Source organism: Nannospalax galili, unplaced genomic scaffold (genome assembly GCF_000622305.1).
Source record: "Nannospalax galili isolate Female #2095 unplaced genomic scaffold, S.galili_v1.0 scaffold612, whole genome shotgun sequence".
Classification (NCBI taxonomy): Eukaryota; Metazoa; Chordata; class Mammalia; order Rodentia; family Spalacidae; genus Nannospalax; species Nannospalax galili.
The window spans coordinates 2,236,704-2,255,732 of record NW_008333388.1 but is presented as its reverse complement, the minus strand read 5'-3'; the positions used below and the strand labels follow the sequence as shown (position 1 = coordinate 2,255,732).

Genomic DNA, 19,029 nt, shown 5'->3' with positions numbered 1-19,029 from the left:
AATACATCCCACAAGAAAACTTTTTCTTGTCTTTTTGAGACAGGGTCTCCCTGAAGCTCCAGCTGGCCTGGAACTCACTATGTAGACCAAGCTGGTCTGAAACTCACAGAGATCTGCCTGCCTCAGCCTCCCGAGTGCTGGTATTAAAGGTGTGTGCCACCACCTCACTACACAAAAAAAAGTTTTTTAGAGAATAACTGCCTGGAGCTGTGCATGATGGTGAACACCTTCCATCCCAACACTAGGGAAGCAGAGGCAGGCAGATCTCTGTGAGGCCAGCCTGGTCTAAATAGTGAGTTCTAGGCCAGTTGAGGCTACAGGGAAACCCTGTCTCAAAGAGACCAAAGAAAAAAAAGAATAGTGCCTGAATTATATAGAGGCTGCTGTAGTAAAGGCATCAGTTGATGTTGAAATGTGGCAAGAATAAGTAGATGGGGGGGCTGGGGAGGTCTGTGGTGTGGGATTAAGTAGTGCATGTGTAGTTCTCACTTGCAAAATGCTTTTAGTGTTTGTTCTAGTTTGTTCTTCATTGCTGTGACAAAATACTCTGATCACTACCAACTTGGGGAGGAAAGGGTTTATTTAGCTTATATATCCTGGGTCATAGTTCATCCAGGAGCCCAAGGTAGGAACTCAGGGCATGAACCTGGAGGCCGAAGCTGGAGCACAGGCCATGGAGGAATGCTGCTTACTGGCTTGCTTTCCTGGCCCCTGCTTACTCAGCCTTTCTTATGCAACGCAGGCCCACCTGCCCAGGCGTGGCACCACCCACAGTGGGCTGGGCCCTCTCACATCATTCATCAAGAAGATGCCCCTCAGACATGGCCTTAAGCCAGTCCAATAGAGTCAATTCCCCAATTGAGGCTCCCTCAACCCAGGTGTGTCAAGTTGACACTAAAGCATCCAGCACAGTGTTTCTATATGTTTGATTTTTTTTTTTCAATAAAACATTAGGAAAATTCTTTGTAAATACTTTGTGTTTCATGTTGCCATAGTCACAAGACCATGTATGTCAAGTGGCAGCACTATCCATGTGCTAAATTTGATCATGTTGTGTAGGTAGAGACCCTGGTCTTTTCCTTGCAGTCTGTAGATAGTCTGTAAGGCAGTAGTCTCATCCACCTTCCGCTCCACATTTATCAGCTGAATTTCTTCTGAAAAGAGCTTTCACATCTAGGTGTGTTCTAATGATGGCTAGGAACACATGCAATCTCTGGAAATAATGACTGTTTTTAGTGCCACAAGTTTCATTTTTCAAGACCACACAGTTCCCAGAACTACAGTGCAAATGACATGCAATTTTAGACTTTCTAGTGGCCATATTTCAAAAAGAAACAATGAAAATTAAGAGTAAGAATATATTTTAGCAAGTATCATTTCAGTATTTAATTCTTTTTTTTTTTTTTGGTCTTTTTAAGACAGGGTCTCCATGTAGCCCCCGCTGTCCTGGAACTCACTATGTAGACCAGGCTGGCCTGGAAGAGTTCTTCTTGCCTCTGCCTCCTGAGTGCTGGGATCAAAGGCGTGCGCCACCTGTGGCCCAGCTTAATTCATATTTTGAAAATTGAGGAACCCCCAACCCCTGCTTATTTCTAGTCTGGATTATTTACACTTCCAGCACAAATTTTCAACAAGTCATATTGCAAGTGCCTAGTAGTCGTATATGGCTGGTGGTTATCCTATGAGACCAGCAAAACTCTAAAATATACTTGTAGCAACACTTCAAACTTGATGCTAAGCGGTCTCCCAAAAGAGGACTTCCGATCCACGGTGACAGCAAAACAAAGCAGGTGGGGAGGGAACGAAATTTGGAATTTTGTATGCTTAACAGAGCAGACTAGAGTGAGGGTTCAAACAGGTGAATGTGTTTATCTCTAGGATTTGGGACCTGGGACTGGATTGATACAGAACTGATCCATAATTGTTGAATTGTTGAGGCTGGAATTTAGGGCTGGGCTGGGCCTGGGGCGGAAAGGAGGCCATTAGGGTATCACATACTAGACACCAGAAGGAGACCTGCAGCAACACTGATCTGGGGGTACTGGCCACTGAGGAACCCTACTCTAAGAATCCAGTTTGCAACCTTGGACTGATAGCTGATTTCTAAAATTGATTTGTTTTAATATTAATCTTATTTCCTGTTCATTGTACCTTGGAACTGGAGCTAGGCTTACCCAGCATTGAAAAACTGAAGGAAATTGGAACCTAGGGCACTCAAGCAGGAAAAGTAGAGAGAACCAACAGCATTCGTGGAGCAGCTCTCTGAGCAGGCATAGGTCTGCCTTGAAGAGTGAGTTCCCTAAGATTCAGCATCTTCGCCTCTCATTTACCACCAGCTTTTGGGAGGTTTTTTTTTGGTCTTTTTGAGACAGGGTCTCACTGTAGCCCCAGCTGGCCTGGAACTCAGTTTGTAGACCAGGTTGACCTTGAGCTCACAGAGATCTGCCTGCCTCTGCCTCCCCTCCCGAGTGTCGGGACCACCACACCCGGCTACTGCCAGCTGTTTTTTCTTTTGTTTTTTTGAGACAGGGTCTCCCTGCAGCCTCAGCTGACCTCGAACTCACTATGTAGAACAGGCTGGCCTAGATCTCACAGAGATCCGCCTGCCTCTGCCTCTGCCTCTGCCTCTGCCTCTGCCTCTGCCTCTGCCTCTGCCTCTGCCTCCCAAGTGCTGGGACTGCAGGCATGCGCCACCACGCCGGGTGCTACTGCCAGCTTTTAAGGGATGTTTGTTTGTTTACAAACCAAATCTGTACTTGTTCCCTTCAAGTTTTCCATATGTCCCAATTTATAAATAGCTGAAAAGGCTGGGAAATTTTGTTACATTTACAAATAATCTTTGATTTTGCCTAAAGGATAGTATTATTTTTTCTTATTCTGTGATTACTTTGGATTTACTGGCATGTTTGAATTAGATGGACTAAACACTAAATCCTCTCTTTGTGTCTCTTTATCTCTGGTAAATGGCTCCTTACAGTACCTCACATTCTTCTTTGCAAGTCATTATGATCACTTGATTGAGAATTGGTTCTCTCTAAATTCTCTATAACAAAACATTATAGGGGCTGGAGAGATGGTTCAGCAGTTAAGAACACTGGTTGTTCTCGCAGAAGACCCAGGTTCAAATCCCAGCACCCACATGGCAGCTAACAACTGTCTGTAACTCCAGTTCCAGGGGATCCAACACCCTCTTCTCTTCTATCCTCCTCGGGCATCACATGACACAGGTGCACTTACCTACATGCAGGCAATACACACATACATATAAAAATATAAAAATAATAAATTAGAATAAATAATAATAATAAATTTTTTAAAATTCTTAAGAAAAAAATTTTAAAAATTTTAGAACTATACAGTTATTTTTTAGGACACTGAATTGTATTTACATGTAGTGAAATGGAATTCGGAAGTTAAAAATAAAGTACAAACACTATGTACTGTATTACTCTTTGTGAAGAGTACACACATGTGGGGATGTAGCGTCTGTAAGCTTGGCTAATAATAAATTTTTTAAAATTCTTAAGAAAAAAATTTTAAAAATTTTAGAACTATACAGTTATTTTTTAGGACACTGAATTGTATTTACATGTAGTGAAATGGAATTCGGAAGTTAAAAATAAAGTACAAACACTATGTACTGTATTACTCTTTGTGAAGAGTACACACATGTGGGGATGTAGCGTCTGTAAGCTTGGCACCATGGAATGCTGCTGTAGGAACTGGTAAGAACAGCTCTAGGGAGGGAGTTTTTAGGATAGGGGAATAGAAAGAGCTAATCACACAACCCTTTGGTGTTTTAAAGTTTTTTGTATTTATTTATTTTACATTGCTTGGGATTGCACCCTGGGCCTTACACTTGCTAGGCAAGCACAGTATTATTGAACTACAGCCCAGCCTGCCTTCACTGGCTTTCTAAACTTTACAACATATAGTGTATGTTTTTAAAAATAGATATAAAGTATAATGAAAGAAAGAGGGGGGGGGAGAGAGAGAGAGAGAGAGAGAGAGAGAGAGAGAGAGAAACAACGAAAACCAGACTTGTTCATTTTAAGGTTTTTAAAAGGAAGAACCTTGGTTCCTATCAGTTCCGCTGCTTTTAAGAAGCAGTTTGATTGAAAATCAGATGTCAGTGTTTTTTTATTAGTAGGTAATTCTTTTGTGCCATGATTTTCTGTTTCCAGAATAGACAACTCATCAGGAGTAGTATAAATAGTGCCATGCTTTTGCACGCAGTCTGAGAAGAAAAAAAAAAGTAAAATTAAGGAAAATCACAAAGCATAAAGCTGACTTTCCTGAACCCTTCTGTAAATATGCCTAGAAAACAAACCCACATGTTTATAATCTGAGCTTATCCTTGGCCTTAAAGCATTTCTGGTTGTATTCCTTGAGGGAAAATTTCCTTTTCAACCCCAACGAGATCCCTTTGGATTTTTATAAGGCTCTCATTACATGAACTCTGCAAGAAAAAGAGCAGAATAGATATTGGGATTATTTTTACTGATAATTCAATAGCTTTAGATACAGTGTAATTCCCCAATAAATGGACCCATCATTAGAATTTCCCAGCATACTCTAAAGCCTGCCAAGGCTTATAAATAAAACAAGTTGATGGAAACTAATCAGATGCACTTTATCTTGTTTCTTATGAAAGCATTTACAAGAAAAAGCCTGTTTTTTTTTAAAGAACCCAAATGCTAAATTCAGCATGAGGAGAACCCCTGTATTTAATCAAATTAAGCTCAGCGGTCTGTCCTCCTCCTGTCTGGTTCACACGTGTCATCGTGGGCAGTGTTTGGGGGTTACTCCTGGCTCATGACTCTGATTCTGCAGACTTCTCATAAGCACAGTTGACTGGGAGGCTTGTGTATCAAACACATAAAGTCAGTGGAGATCAAAGAAAGAGCCACGCTTTACATGTAGAGTTCCCGAGCTCTGGGAACCATGTGGGAGAAGACGGGAAGGGCTTTGGAGAAGCTGTTTCCCACAGACAGGCAGTGACAACATCATTTCACTAGCTGATTAATAAGGGCTCCTGATCTGACCCAGCTAGGTAATTATATCTGCAAAGGAATATTTACCAAAAATGTAAACTCTGTTAGCAAATTATGAGGGTTTTGTCCCCCAACCCCACCCCCAAGGGTTTAGGTTTGCCAAATGAAAGCACAAAATTTTGTTTTAATGTGATCAGATAAATTTTGGAAAAATCATCCCTGTAAAGAAATGAACAGCTCATTTCTTGCTGGGGTCTTTGGGGCTCCCGTGCTGCTGCAGGGAGTCGCATGGCTTGTATGCGCTACTCCTTAGTTCCAGTGCCTTTGCATTCTTCTGTCACATAGATCACTTTGATCTTATTCTTACATAATTTGCTGCTGTCTTTTTTAACCAAAGCAAGATTGACAAATGTATGTTGCCAGATGTGGTGGTGCAAGCCTTTAGTCCCAGAACTCGGGAGGCAGAGGCTGGCGGATCTCTGTGAGTTCAAGGCCAGCCTGGTCTACATAGTGAGTTCCAGGACAGCTGGGACTATAGGGAGACCCTGTCTCAAAAAGACCACCCCCCAAAAAAGCTTAGTATTATTAACAGTAAATTCCAGTACCAAGAAAGAACCATTATTCTTCACCAGCTGTTTGCTCACTTCAGCCCCTAGGGTTTGCTCTCTGTTCTGTTTGTGTGCATTTATCACACTGTCTACCTAAGAGAGCATGCCACAGTCATAGACAAATCTACCACTGGAGGTCACTGTTCTCTTCTTGCCTACCCCCTGTACTCTGAAACTCTCAGTCCCTTCACCAGAGCAGGCCTTGGGTACGAGGATCCATTGCCTATCTGGTCTTATCTGCCTCCCTCTTGAACAGCCATGATATCAGCTTGACTCTTTTGTACTTTTTCTCTCCAACTCAGAACAAAATTTATATAATTGTAATTTGGAAGACCCTTAGTTAGGTCTCCAAGCTCTAACTTTGCTCTAACCCTTCCTTGCTTAGGGAAAGCCCGGAAGACTGTAAACCAGGCTCAGGGTATTTTGGCAAATGGAGCCCTTTAACCCATTGGCTATAATCTAAAGATTTACAATTTGACTACATACAAATTAATATAAAAACGTGTACCATAAATAATAAGGCAAATTACAAAAATAATTACATCTAAATGACTAATAATCGATGTTTCTCCACTCAAATAAAATCTATAACTTAATAGTGAAAGGACCAGTAGGTAACAAGGTGCATAATAATAGTCAATACACAGAAAAATTTGCTAATTCTTACTACTAATCTTTACTAATCTTAATGTAAAGGGTTTTCTTTTTTCTTTTTTTTTTTTTTTTTTGGCTGCCAAATTGATGCATTTGAATACATAATGCACTAATAGTGTTTGGGAGGCTGAGAAATAAACAGCTAGTGATGACTTGAATTAGTTATGTCTTATCCTAGAAATCACCCCACAAATTAGCAGCTCAGCACAACCAACATTTGTTTTCTCAGTTCTATAGACTGAAGTGTCCAGGAGCAACTGCTCTGGGTGGGTCCTCATGAGCTTTCAGGAAGCTGTCAGCCAGGGCTGCAGTCACTAGGACTGGATGGTCCACTTGCAAGGCGACTTCCATGGATGCTGGCAAGCCCTGGTTCCTTTCTGCCCTAGATGAGTTCCCAAGAGCCCCATTGTGCACCCTCACCTAGCAGCCTGTTCTCCCTTGAGTGAGTGATCTGAGAGGGAAAGCCAAATGCCCCAGTGTCTCAGTCCTGTGGTGACAAACCCTCACTGCCACATGCTGTTGTTCGCACAGTCTAGTCATGGGTACAGTATGGAAGGGCAGTATACAGTTGCGCAGATACAGGAGGCAAGGACCCATGCAGCCCCTGGGAGCTCACTACCACATGTGTGTGTTAAGGAACTGTGTCTGGGTCCTTATTTTTGACAGCTAGGCCTAGAATTTTCTATACGATTTGTGCTGTGCTTTCAGTGTCCAACATGGCTTTTCCCTCCATTGTTTGGCACTTGGTAGATTGACAGGAAAACCTGGGGATAGATGGGCATCTTTCAGTCCATACAGCCTTTCCACGTGGGGAGCTTGGTTCCTTGGAACATTATGGTCTGAACAGTCAGACTTCTTAAAAGGCAACTGAGCCAACATTCCAGGAGACCTGGACAGAAGCTTCAAGACTTCCAGCAATCTAGCCGTGGACTCTTCATCTTCTTTATCAAGAAGGTATCCTAGGACCAGCCCAGATTTAAAAGCATGATTTCAGAAGAGGCATGCCTTACTGTGAAGGTCCATCGTTGGAACCTGCCCTGGGAAGTTCTTGTTGTCAGAGATGATGCTGGCTTCTTATAAAGAAACAGTGCATATAATAAACACCGTTTTTATTCTAAATAATTTTGAACATGAAGTTAATGGAATTTGCCTACAGACTGGCTTTGTAAAATGTAGAAGAAATGCAGAAAAGATCAGGTGAATTGGAGATATTTTAACTCCCAGTTTGAGGAAGAGATCTATTGACTGAGAGAGGAGGGACTAAAGAGTGGGCTTCAAAAGGAGAATCTGGATTGCTTGAACATTATTAGGTCTGTGTGAGGAGGTGCAAATAAAGATGCATCCATTAGGAAGTGGGCTGAACCAGACCCTTTTCCTACCTGCAGTCCCAGCTGCACTGGAGTCTTAAGACAGTAGGATGTGAGATCGATCCGTGGCGCAGAGTCAGACTCTGGGACTTGTGTCTCTCACAGCAAGTCATTTAATGGAAAAATTCAGTAAGTTTTTATATAGAAAAAAGAACTGGCAGACACATGCGGTTTGGCAGTTAAACTCAAAGATTTAGGGCACACTTAGATGAGAAACAGGACGTGTAACTTTTAGCTAGTGCCGGCTATGGGCTGTTTACAAAGCAGGATGCTTGAACTTTTACTCAGGGTTACTAGTGCCTATCTGGTCATTTATTGGCCAAAATGTTTTCTTTCTTAGGACAAAAAGCATAGTAAACTTTTAACCTGGCCCATTCTTTTTGCTAATGAGAGCTAAGAGTTATTTATCTAAGGGCTGTTGGCTAACCTACTTTCCCTCAGAGCAAGGAGTGCTGTAAACTTTTAACCTAGCAAATTTCCTCCTGCTAGTTACGTAGCGTTCTTTATGACAGGGTCCTGAGACACTGTTTTCAGTGCCTTTCCCTTCAGCAGGGATTGTGGCCTGATCTTAAAAGTTTCAGGTCTGGGCTAGAGAGATGGTTCAGCAGTTAAGAACACTGGTTGTTCTTGTAGAAGACCTGGGTTTGAATCCCAGCACCCACATGGCAGCTAACAACTGTCCATAACTCCAGTCCCAGGGGATCCGACACCCTCTTCTGACCTCTGCAGGCATTGCATGACAGAGGTGCACTTACCTGCATGCAGGCAATACACACATACACATAAAATAAAAATAATAAATAAAATGTGAAAAAAAGGACAGTTTCAGGTCCATCTCGTCCTAAGGCATGCCATTCTGGTCTCCTACAGTATGGTAAATGGAGAGTTAGTACACGAGTGAATTGTAATCAGTTCAAGTGATTTGAGAAAAGGCTATTAGTAAACTACCTCAAATGGGAGAATTATTATAGGCAAGAGATAAAAATATATATAGGCTGGGCATGGTGGCACACACCTTCAGTTCCAGCACTGGGGAGGCAGAGGCAGGACCAAAATATATATATTTTTTTAATACATATGGCAGGTAATAGACCCGTGAAGACCTGATTCATCAGACTAAAGGCATGGAAGGTACCATCATATTTTTCTTTGCTATAATATTTAACTGTTTTTCTTTTTGAGATAGGGCCTGTCTGTAACCCAGTCTAGCCTCAAACCTGTAGTCTTCCTGCTTCAGCCTCCCAAGTGATAGAATTACAGCTGAGCACCACTGCGCCTGGCTTGTTTTTTTTTTGTTGTTTTTTTTTTTAATTCTTAAATTTTATTTATTTTTGTCTTTTTTGAGACAGAGCCCCAGCCGACCTGGAACTAATATATAGACCAGGCTTGCCTAAATCTCACAGAAATCCACCTGCCTCTGCCTTCTCAGTCCTGGGATCAAAGGCATGTGCCACCACATCTGGCCTTGGGTAGGAATTTCAAGAGGTTTTCCAGGAGGAGGTATACAAAGCCAAAGACTTTCCTTCAGATAAGAACTAGATTTTGTGTCTTGTTTTGAAAAATGCCATTAATGGAGCTAATAGACAAATGACCAAATGGAAAAGGTGACAGTAAACAATAACTAATGTGGACCTTTTAAGGAAGAGGCTTTGGACTTTTTTTTTTGTCCAGTTTTTTGTTGTTGTTGTTTTAAACAGCTATTAAATGTATTGGCTTTCAAGTCTCAGTGGCAGAAGAAAACCTTATTATACTCAAAATTCCTTGTCTTGATTACATGCTATTTTTGTCATATTGGTTTTTAAAATTTGAGAGCTATTTGCTGAAAGTGCTTTGTTTATTTCAGGGGCTACATTAAGCATGAGGCCTGCCCCCATTCCAATAGAGGACCCAGAGTGGAGACAAACGCCTCCCCCGGTCTCTGCCACGTCTGGAACCTTCCGACTCCGGCGAGGGAGTAGATTCACCTGGAGGAAGGAGTGCCTGGCAGTCATGGAAAGGTGCGTGTGGTCTCTTCCTGTGAAACTCCCAAGCTGAGGAAAGGGAGGGCCTCACATAGGGTGGGACAGTTTTCATTTCTAACAAATAATGTGAGATCTACATTTTGTTTTTTAATAGATCTAGATTCTAACTCAAAGTGTCTGGAATATTAGAATTGCTGTGTTATTGAAATAAGAGCACTCATAGAGCTCAAGTTAGCATCTGTCTGCTTATTTTACTTATAATTTAATTTTGTCTTCAGTAATTTAACAGTCTTTAGAAGTAATATTGTTAAATTATACCTTTCTATTTTAAAAATCTCTGTGAAACCTTTATTTTCATCAAAGTGTTAGACTGTGAAGGAACATACCAAGATTTAATTGTCCTCAGTAGGAGGATGGTCTCAGTTTTCTTTAGACACAAAGGTTAGAAATGTTTATTTTTTACTTTGACTTATCCCCTCACTCTAGCACCAGACCTGGTCCATATGTGACATTCAGTACTTTTTTGACAGTTTGATTTGTCCCATCTGGTGTGGTATCAGTACATGCTTATAAAATGTTACTGTATTTAACATAGATTTCACAGCAGAATTGTCTTTTTAGGCCCCCTACCCTCTATAAGTGGCATCTGTAGAATACCTTGATGGTGAGTTTTTATGCAGCAGGATAAATTCTCTGACCTGACCACTAGAGTGGCACACTTGACAGAAGGCTTGCCTCAGATTTGCAAGTCCTGGAGCCTGAGTCATTCCTTTCGGGTCACAGATGTTAAACTGTGACTTCTCATCTCTAAAATGAATTTTTTCAATTGCTACCGACATCATCTAGGCCTTCTACTGTCATTTTTTTCCTACTTGATTGCTGTTTCCAAACTCATTAATGTCACTGGCTGAAAGAGAAGGAGATTTACAGTGTCCAGGTTCAGACATGTTTTTGTTCTTATGATGTAGGTGCAATGAATAGGTCCACTTACAAAGACTGGACTCAGTAGCCAGAATGGGACTGTTGGCTGTCCATTGCTGTTAGACATTCCTCTCCTTGCTCTCTATTATGGCTAAGAGAAGCAGCCACTTGTTGAATAATGAATCCGTTGTGCTTGACTGACTGACGTGAGAGGGGAGGTGTCATTGCTCTGGAGCTCTGATTGCAATCTCCTTCATCTCTCATCTGGGAATTTTGATTCTTCTTAGCAATTTGTTTCAGAGTTTCCATATAATGATTCATAGTTTCCATAAATGATTCACAACATTGTATATTTTCTTATAGGTAACACAATAAACTTTGTTACTTTCTAGCTAGTACAAGTTATAATTGTGCTACTGACATAGCTAATTTTTTCATTAAGATACTGATATGCATTTATCACTTAATGTCAGTGTGGGAAATAATTAATTTAAAATGGAGAACATGAAAATGATGACGCTTTCATGAGTTTTAAGAACTGAACCTGAGACTTTGGGTCCTTTTACTGCTGGTTTTTTTCCCCCCAAAGTAGCAACAACTAGCTGTAAACTCACACTGACTGAATTTTAGTTTAAAAAAAAAAACAAAAACTAAGCACTTATCCTTTGGAAGGTTCCTATTTACTCCTAACACACACACACACACGTTATTTTTTTCAGGCTCCATGTGAAATTTGATGGCTGAACGTGACCTGGTAGGGTGCAGGTGGGAGCCCTCAGAAGTGCAGGACCCATCACTTGTCCAGGGGGTCCTGTCTAGGGTGCATTTGACCCACAGCATCAGCAACGAGCTGCTCTCTTGACTGCCATGTCTTCAAGTTAATCTGCAGTAAAGCTGGGGAAGCCCCACTTCTCAGAGAGGTGGATCTTCTGATAGCCAGGGAACTTGACCTTGCTCTATGCAGGGCCTTGGTCACTCCTGATTCTGAAGCTTGATGCAAATGGACATGATAACCTGGTCAGTATAAACTATGGCCACCCTAAATACCTGTCTAGAGCCTCGACTGGGGACAGCATTGAGATCAGAAACATGGATATACACTAGGAAACTGTCTCCAAGGTCTGTTAGGATGCTCTACCAACAACAGGCTGTACACACTACCAAGGAGGTTGCTGTTTTCAGCCACTGTACTAACCTATAACTAATATGTTCAACCTAGGACTTGATTTTCTTTGGTTTAATTTGATCTTACCTGACATAATTAGAGAAGACATAACTCATGCTAGATTTTTTTTCAAATGCAGAAAGCCTTTCAAAGCACTAAATAGCAATTGGATGGATGGGGTGTTTTTCCTCAAAATGGAACTTTGCCTTTTCTAAACTGGAATAAGAAATCCTCTAGCCTTAGAGCAGCACATAATGTTTTTTGGCATCGACCAAATGTTTGAATAAACACATATGCACAAACTGTAAGCTCAACCGAGTAAGCCTTATTCAAATATGTCCCTATAGGATAAAAGTCAAAAATTATTCCATTCCTCACACATACACCAAGATAAATTTCAAACGAATTAGAAAAGTGAACCCATCTATATAAAAGAAGGAAACATGAATGATCCCTTCATATCCTGGAAGTGGGAGAACTATTCCTGAGACTTATAAACCAAAAGCCGAAAAGAAAATAACTGTCAAGTGTAACTACATAAATAAAAGGAAAGCTTTGGGGATAAAATGAAGCAAAGTAGGAAGTCAAACTAGAAAAACATATTTCAGCTTTCATTGTCCTTAATATATAAAGAGTTCCTAAATTAGGTAAGAGCAACAACTCCACAGAAAAATGAACCAAAGATAATAGTAGAAACATAATGCAGAAGCCTCGAGCATTTGAAAAATATTTACATTGTTATTAGAGGAGTTGTTTGGGTTTTGAGACAGTCACACTCTAGCCCAGGCTGGCCTTGAACTCATGGTAGTCCTCCTGCACCAGCTTCCAGGTCCTCAGTTGATAGATGTAAGCTGCTCTACTCTAGCTAAGATGTAATTCAAATCAGAACTGCACTGACATACCATTTGTTGCCTATCACGCGGTAAAAATCCCAAAGTCTGTCCACCTAGAGATCGTACGTAAAGCATATGCTCCCTCAACCAGTAGCAGTCAGTCCCCAATAGCTCTCAGTCATAGATAGGGAGGGAGGTCTAAATTTGATTAAGAACCGTTACATGAAATTGTAAACACTGAATAAAAGTTTTTTTAAAGATCCCAAAGTCTGACAAAGTTTTCTGTTTATTGGGCACTACAGAAATGACTTTTTTGCTCATTGCTGGAGAAATGCAGAATGGTACAGCCTCCAAGGAAGGAAATCAGGCACTGCCAGGGACAGCTGCCTGTGGGTTTGCCTTTTGTGTCATCAGCACTATCTCAAAGATACACTGAGAAAAATCTGAAAACGTAGCTCTCTTTTACATTCTACCCAACTCTATATAGCAGTTACAGTTTCTTACCAACAGTTATTAATCATTCTTTGGGGTTGTAGCCATCTTAGAAGGGCGAAGTGATGTATCATTGTATTGTATTTTTTTCTTGTTGTACCTAGGGATTGAACCTAGGAACTCATACATGGTACCCCATGCTAAGCCCTATCAACCCTGCATCCTCCTTTTGGTAAGAGGCCTGCCAGAGTTGCCCAGGCAGGCCTTAACTTGCTGTGTAGCCTAGGCAGACCTTGATCTTGCTATCGTCTTCCTGAAGCCTCTGGGTAGCTGCAATGGCAGGCCTGTACCCCAGGCCACCATTGTAGCTTCACTGGCCTTCCCCTGGCAATGATGCCAGGCTGCCGTTCATATGCTACACATGCCATCTGTACATTGAATCGTCTCTGGAAAACTCTGTTCAGATCTTCCCTTTTCCTTAAATTGGATTGTCATTTATATTCTAAACACAAGTTCCTCATTAATTACATGATTTGCGAATATTTTCTCCCATTCTGTGACTCTTTTCATTTTGTTGATGGCATTCTTTATAGCATACAAGTTTTTAATTTAGATGAAGTATGATTTATTAACATTTTGAAGTCATGTTTAAGTCTTTGGCTAAACTAAGATCATCAAGAACCAATTCTGTTTTCTTCTAACAGTTTTACACTTTACCTTTTGCATTTAGTTTTTTGATCCAGTTTTAGTTAGTTTTCTTGTGTGATGGGGTACAGATTCCACAGCATTCTTTTTGTATACAGATACATGGGTGTCCTAGTATTCCCATTCATCAATCCTGTTAATCCCATTAAAAATCAGTTGACTGTTGGCTAGGGTTATCCTTTGGTAGTAGAGTATTTGCCTAGTATGTGAAAGGCCCTGGATTTACTCTCCGACACTGTAAAAACAACAATAACAGATAATTCAGTGGACTATAAATGAAGGTGTTTTCCTAGACTGTCAGTTCTGTTCCATTGCCTTGTGTGTCTCTCCTTATAATGTACTACATTGTTATGGTTACTGTAACTTTGTAGTGCAACTTGAAATAGAGAGATAGTAGTTCTCCAATTTTACTTTCCTTTTGAAGAGTTCATTAGCTTTTCTGGATCCCTTTCATTTCCTTAGGAATTTTAGGATAAGCATATCAGTTCTTGCAAAACGCCATCCAGATGATATTTGAACTTCACCATATGCATAGAGCCAAAGGAAAAGCAACGTGAAGGGTATGGTAGTTGTAGTATTTGCTTCCAAAATCTTTTTTTTTAATTTTTACAAAAACTTCATTGAGAATTTCATACATGCATATAATGTGTTTTGATCAAATCCATGCCCACTCCCTCCCCTCCAACATTCCCCCCTCTGAAGAAGTAACCCTAAAATCTTTTAAGGATTAGATACAAGCTCCCAAATACTTTTGACATTTTTGGCCTTGGGACAGAGTATGTTGCTAAGAGGCCCAAGGACATTTTGACTTTTAGCCAAGAAACTGGCTACATTTCTTTGGGGTCTTTTTACCCTAATTGCCTAGCCAGTTCCTACCTCCTATTCTTGTCATGCCATCCTCTGCAGAGGTTACCCAAGCTGCCAATAGGGAATAGGGATGCCGACTGCTCTGGCTTCTTCCATGCTGAACAGGGATGCAGTGTGAGGCAATTGGAGTACCCCTTCAGTGGGTCTATCTAAAAGATTACTGTTCTGGTTTGTTTCTTCATTGCTGTGACAAAATACTCTGACCACTACCAACTTGGGGAGGAAAGGGTTTATTTAGCTTACACAGTTCATCCGGAGCCCAACGTAGGAACCCAGGGCAGGAACCTGGAGGCAGGAGCTAGAGCACAGGCCATGGAGGAACTCTGCTTACTGGCTTGCTCCCCTGGCCCCTGCTCAGCCTGCTTTCTTATGCAGCATAAGTCCACCTGCCCAGGGGTGGCACCACCCACAGTGGGCTGGGCCCTCCCACATCACTCATCAAGAAGATGCCCCTCAGACATGGCCACAGGCCAGTCCAATAGAGGCAATTCCCCAATTGAGGCTCCCTCAACCCAGGTGTGTCAAGTTGACACTAAAGCATAATTGACCCCTTGTCAACTTAACAGAAACATCACTATTAAACTATAACTTTCCAATTTCTGTCCCCAAGATATGATGTTAATATCACAACCTAAGACAGTACAATTCTATAGTCTCTTTTAAAAGTCTCAACTGTGGGTGGGCTTCTGTAAAATCCAAAACAAGTACTGTCTTATTTCAAAGGGAAGAATCGGGCACACCTAAGCAAAACCAAAGTCCAGCAAAGTAGCTCAAGGCTGGACATCTGGAATTCACTCACAATCTTCTGGGCTCCAAAGGGTACTGGCACCTCCACTGCTCTGACTCTGCCGTCCACAGCACACTTGGCTCGTCTCGCAGACCCAGGCCCGCTCCATTCCACACTTACTGCTGTCCTTGGTGGTCATCCCATGGTCCCGGCATCTCCAAAAAGCTGGGGTCTCCACTGAAACAGGCTACACCTTCACCAATGGCTTGTTCTTGCCTCTTGGGGTACAAAGCCTCAGATTCTCTCCATGGCTCTTTCAATCCTGGGGTGGTCACTGCAACTGAAGGTGCACTTTCACCTATGGCCTTTCCTGGCCTCTCAGAGTGCCAAGCCTCAGCTGCTCTCTGTGACCCCTTCACACTTTACCAGAACCATGCAGGAGACTCTTACACATTACCAAGTCCTGCTTCCAGCTTGAAATAGAGGTGCGGGTGCCCTCTGTGTGCTGACCCTGAGGAAATACTTCCCAGAAGATTTCACCACAGTGATGCTGGTCTCTTGTTACTTACAGCTGATTTTTCAGCCCCAGCTAACCAGCATCAATTGTCCCAGTAAAGCAAAGGTTTTGCTTCAGGTTCTGGTCTCTTAATCATAGCTGATTCTTCAGTTCCAGTCGACCAGAACCCACAGATTCTCAATCCAAAATCTCACACGAATAGCCCTGATAGTCTCTGCTTCCCTTTGAAGCTTCACAAGCCAGGCCTCCATCATCTACAGCTCTTTCAGCATAACTGTTCCAAGTTCCACTGCAACAAACTCTGAGCACGCAATGGTTTTTCTAGCCCATACTTCCAAACACTTCCACAGTCCTCCCCAAAACACCAAGGTCAGGTCTGTCACAGCAATATCCCACTCTCTGGTACCAATTTCTGTTCTGTTTTGTTTCTTCATTGCTATGACAAAATACTCTGACCACTACCAACTTGGGGAGGAAAGGGTTTATTTAGCTTACATATCCCAGGCCACAGTTCATCCGGGAGCCCAACGTAGGAACTCAGGACAGGAACCTGGAGGCAGGAGCTGGAGCACAGGCCATGGAGGAACACTGTTTACTGGCTTGAATCCCTGGCCCCTGCTCAGCCTTTCTTATGCAACACAGGCCCACCTGCCCAGGGGTGGCACCACCCACAGTGGGCTGGGCCCTCTCACATCACTCATCAAGAAGATGCCCCTCAGACATGGCCACAGGCCAGTCCAATAGAGGCAATTCCCCAGTTGAGGCTCCCTCAACCCAGGTGTGTCAAGTTGACAATAAAGCTATCCAGCACAATTACGAAATTGCATAACTTTTGTCTCTAAGGGGAAAAGAAAGTCCTTGAATCATGAATGGGAGATGTGAAGGGGAAGTAAAGGCAAGAGTAATTAGCAGTACAGGTTCTAGACAGGGAACCAGAAAAAAGTCAGAACAGGTCAATTTTCAAATGTTCATATGAGAGTCCATTGGAGTTTCTTGACAAGAGCTTCCAAAAGCATCCCTCAATTGGGTTCTTCCTCATTTTTCTTTTGTCTTCCAAGGCTGGACTAGTTGGCTGGGAAGAGTGGCTGGATACTCAGGTGAGGGTCCAGTGACCCTGCTTGGCACTCCTTTAATGAAAGAGCACAATCGTCAACAAGCCAAATTGTGACTATGTTTAGAGATCAGGCTCAGCTGAAATCATGATGATGGTAGTTATTTCATGCAGAAGGGACTGCTGTATAGCATCATCTTACTAAAAGGACCACCACGTGGTTGCCTCCAAAATCTTAAGGCAGTAATAACTTACTCTAAGTAGGACTTTTGCTACTGATCTTAATAATAATTATAAATTTGATCTTATTTAATATTCTGAGTTCTGCACTGTAGCTAGCCTGTTTGTAAGTGGTGTTAGCAGAGGTGATAAACAAAGGCAAAATTAGGATGAGCTGTGCATGAGCCAAAGGGCAAAAAGCCAAGTCATGAATGGAGGTATACGTATCAGAAAAGCCAGGCGTGGAGGAGCATACCTTTAATCCCAGCACTTGGGAGGCAGAGGCAGGCAGATACCAGGCCAGCTTGGTCTACATGGTGAGTTCCAGGCCAGCTGGGGCTACAGGGAGACCCTCTCTCAAAAAGACAAAAAAAAAAAAAATATCAGAAAAGAATTTGAAAACAGAAATACTCCCACTAGCTATGGTTTTAATATAAGACTTACAAATAGCAGAGAGCACAGAACAGGGCTTAGCATTGTGATTGTCAAAGAGCATTCATTAAGAAGTCAGTGTCTGTGCCATTCAAAACAGTTAGACCTTGGACAAGTCATTTAACATCCCTGGACTTCAGTTCTTAGGTTTGTAAAGTGAAGATTTATGTATAATAAAGAGAAAAGAAGATAAACTTCAGAATTAGACAAGGTTTGGTCCTAGCCACTTTATGTTGATCTGTGGGAACTTGGGGTACTGTTAAGTGGCGACAATTACTTACAAGAAGGGAGCTTTGTGAGAGTTCTTTGAAACACCAGGTGTAAAGCAGTGGTGGGGCATCTCCTCGTGGTCTTTGTAAGCCAGTGTTCTCTTTCACTGTCAGTTCTTCCAGCTTAGAGCATCTGGTATGAAGTTGCCTCTAGATTTCTGTTAGGGTCAGGCATGCTTGTACACACCTTTGAGATAAGGGCCAGCCTAGTTTCAGGCTAGCTGGGGCTACTCTGTTAGGAGATTTCCATGGCAATAGAAATGGAATGTCATCAGTGAGGTGAGGTCAGTTAAAGCTATGTGTGGATGAAGTCTGGTTAGTGTTCTACCTACATAGTTTTTGCAGTTTCTTGCAGGTAAATGTGACTGGAAAAAAAAAGTTAATACCCTGATGATCTATCTCATTTTAAATTCGTCACCACGAACCTCAAGTAGGTCTTTAATTCCGCCAGGCAATCATACTGTGTCTTCCTGCCTTGTCCTCTCCTCGCTCTTAAATGATTATTTCACTTTGTTCTCTCAGAGAACTCCCCAACCTCATTCTCTCATGGTGACCTTGTTTCATGTTTGAGGAAAATAAAACACTCATGCGCTTGCACGCACATGTGCACACACACACACTTTTTTTTTTCTCTTCACTGGCTTTATTTCATTGTCCTACATACTTGATTTTCAAATATTGAATTCTAGAAACATTTATTATCATAAGGAACAATATTATGTGGTTCTATTTATGGGAAATATCTAGAATAATCAAATCTATAGAAAGAGAAAGTTTTAAGTGTTTGTCTAGGGCTGGGGAAGATAGAGGTATGGGGACCAGAAACAGCTAAAGTGTGTAGCTTTTGTGGGTGAAGAAAATTCCTCTAATTTGTTGTGATGATGCACAACTTTAGCATATACTAAAAGCACATTTCAAATAAGTGAGTTGTTTAACATATGAATTAGACCTCAAGAAAATGAATTTAGGGACTGGAGAAATGGCTCAATGGTTAAGAGCCCTGGTTGTTCTTGCAGAGAACCCAGGTTCTATTCCCAGCACCCACAAGGCAGGTAACAACTGTCTGTAATTCCAGTTCCAGGGGATCCGACGCCACCTTCTGACCTCCAAGGACATTGCACTACACAGGTACACTTACACACATGCAGGCAATACACTCATACACATAAAATAAAAAAAAATAATAATAAAGAAAACGTTTAGTCATGATGGCCTGGTTTGTCAGTCCTTGGGAGGTTGAGGCAGGAGGATTGCGAGTTCAAGGCCAGGGATGCATAATGAATCAAAAAGAATATAATATCTCTATG

The 19,029-nt window shown here is 41.8% G+C and overlaps 1 protein-coding gene and 1 pseudogene across 8 annotated transcripts in view; one reads left to right on the top strand and one right to left on the bottom strand.

The window, feature by feature from the left end:
- The window catches only part of Hmbox1 (homeobox containing 1), a 156,395-nt gene that overhangs the window by 103,126 nt on the left and 34,240 nt on the right, over window positions 1–19,029 (top strand). For all 8 annotated transcript variants that reach the window (XM_008828114.3, XM_008828116.3, XM_029561119.1 and 5 more), the window contains exon 6: window positions 9,467–9,620. In XM_008828114.3, coding sequence (XP_008826336.1) covers window positions 9,467–9,620 — 154 coding nt within the window. The remainder of the gene's footprint in view (window positions 1–9,466; window positions 9,621–19,029) is intronic.
- LOC115069456 lies at window positions 11,612–11,706 on the bottom strand (annotated as a pseudogene).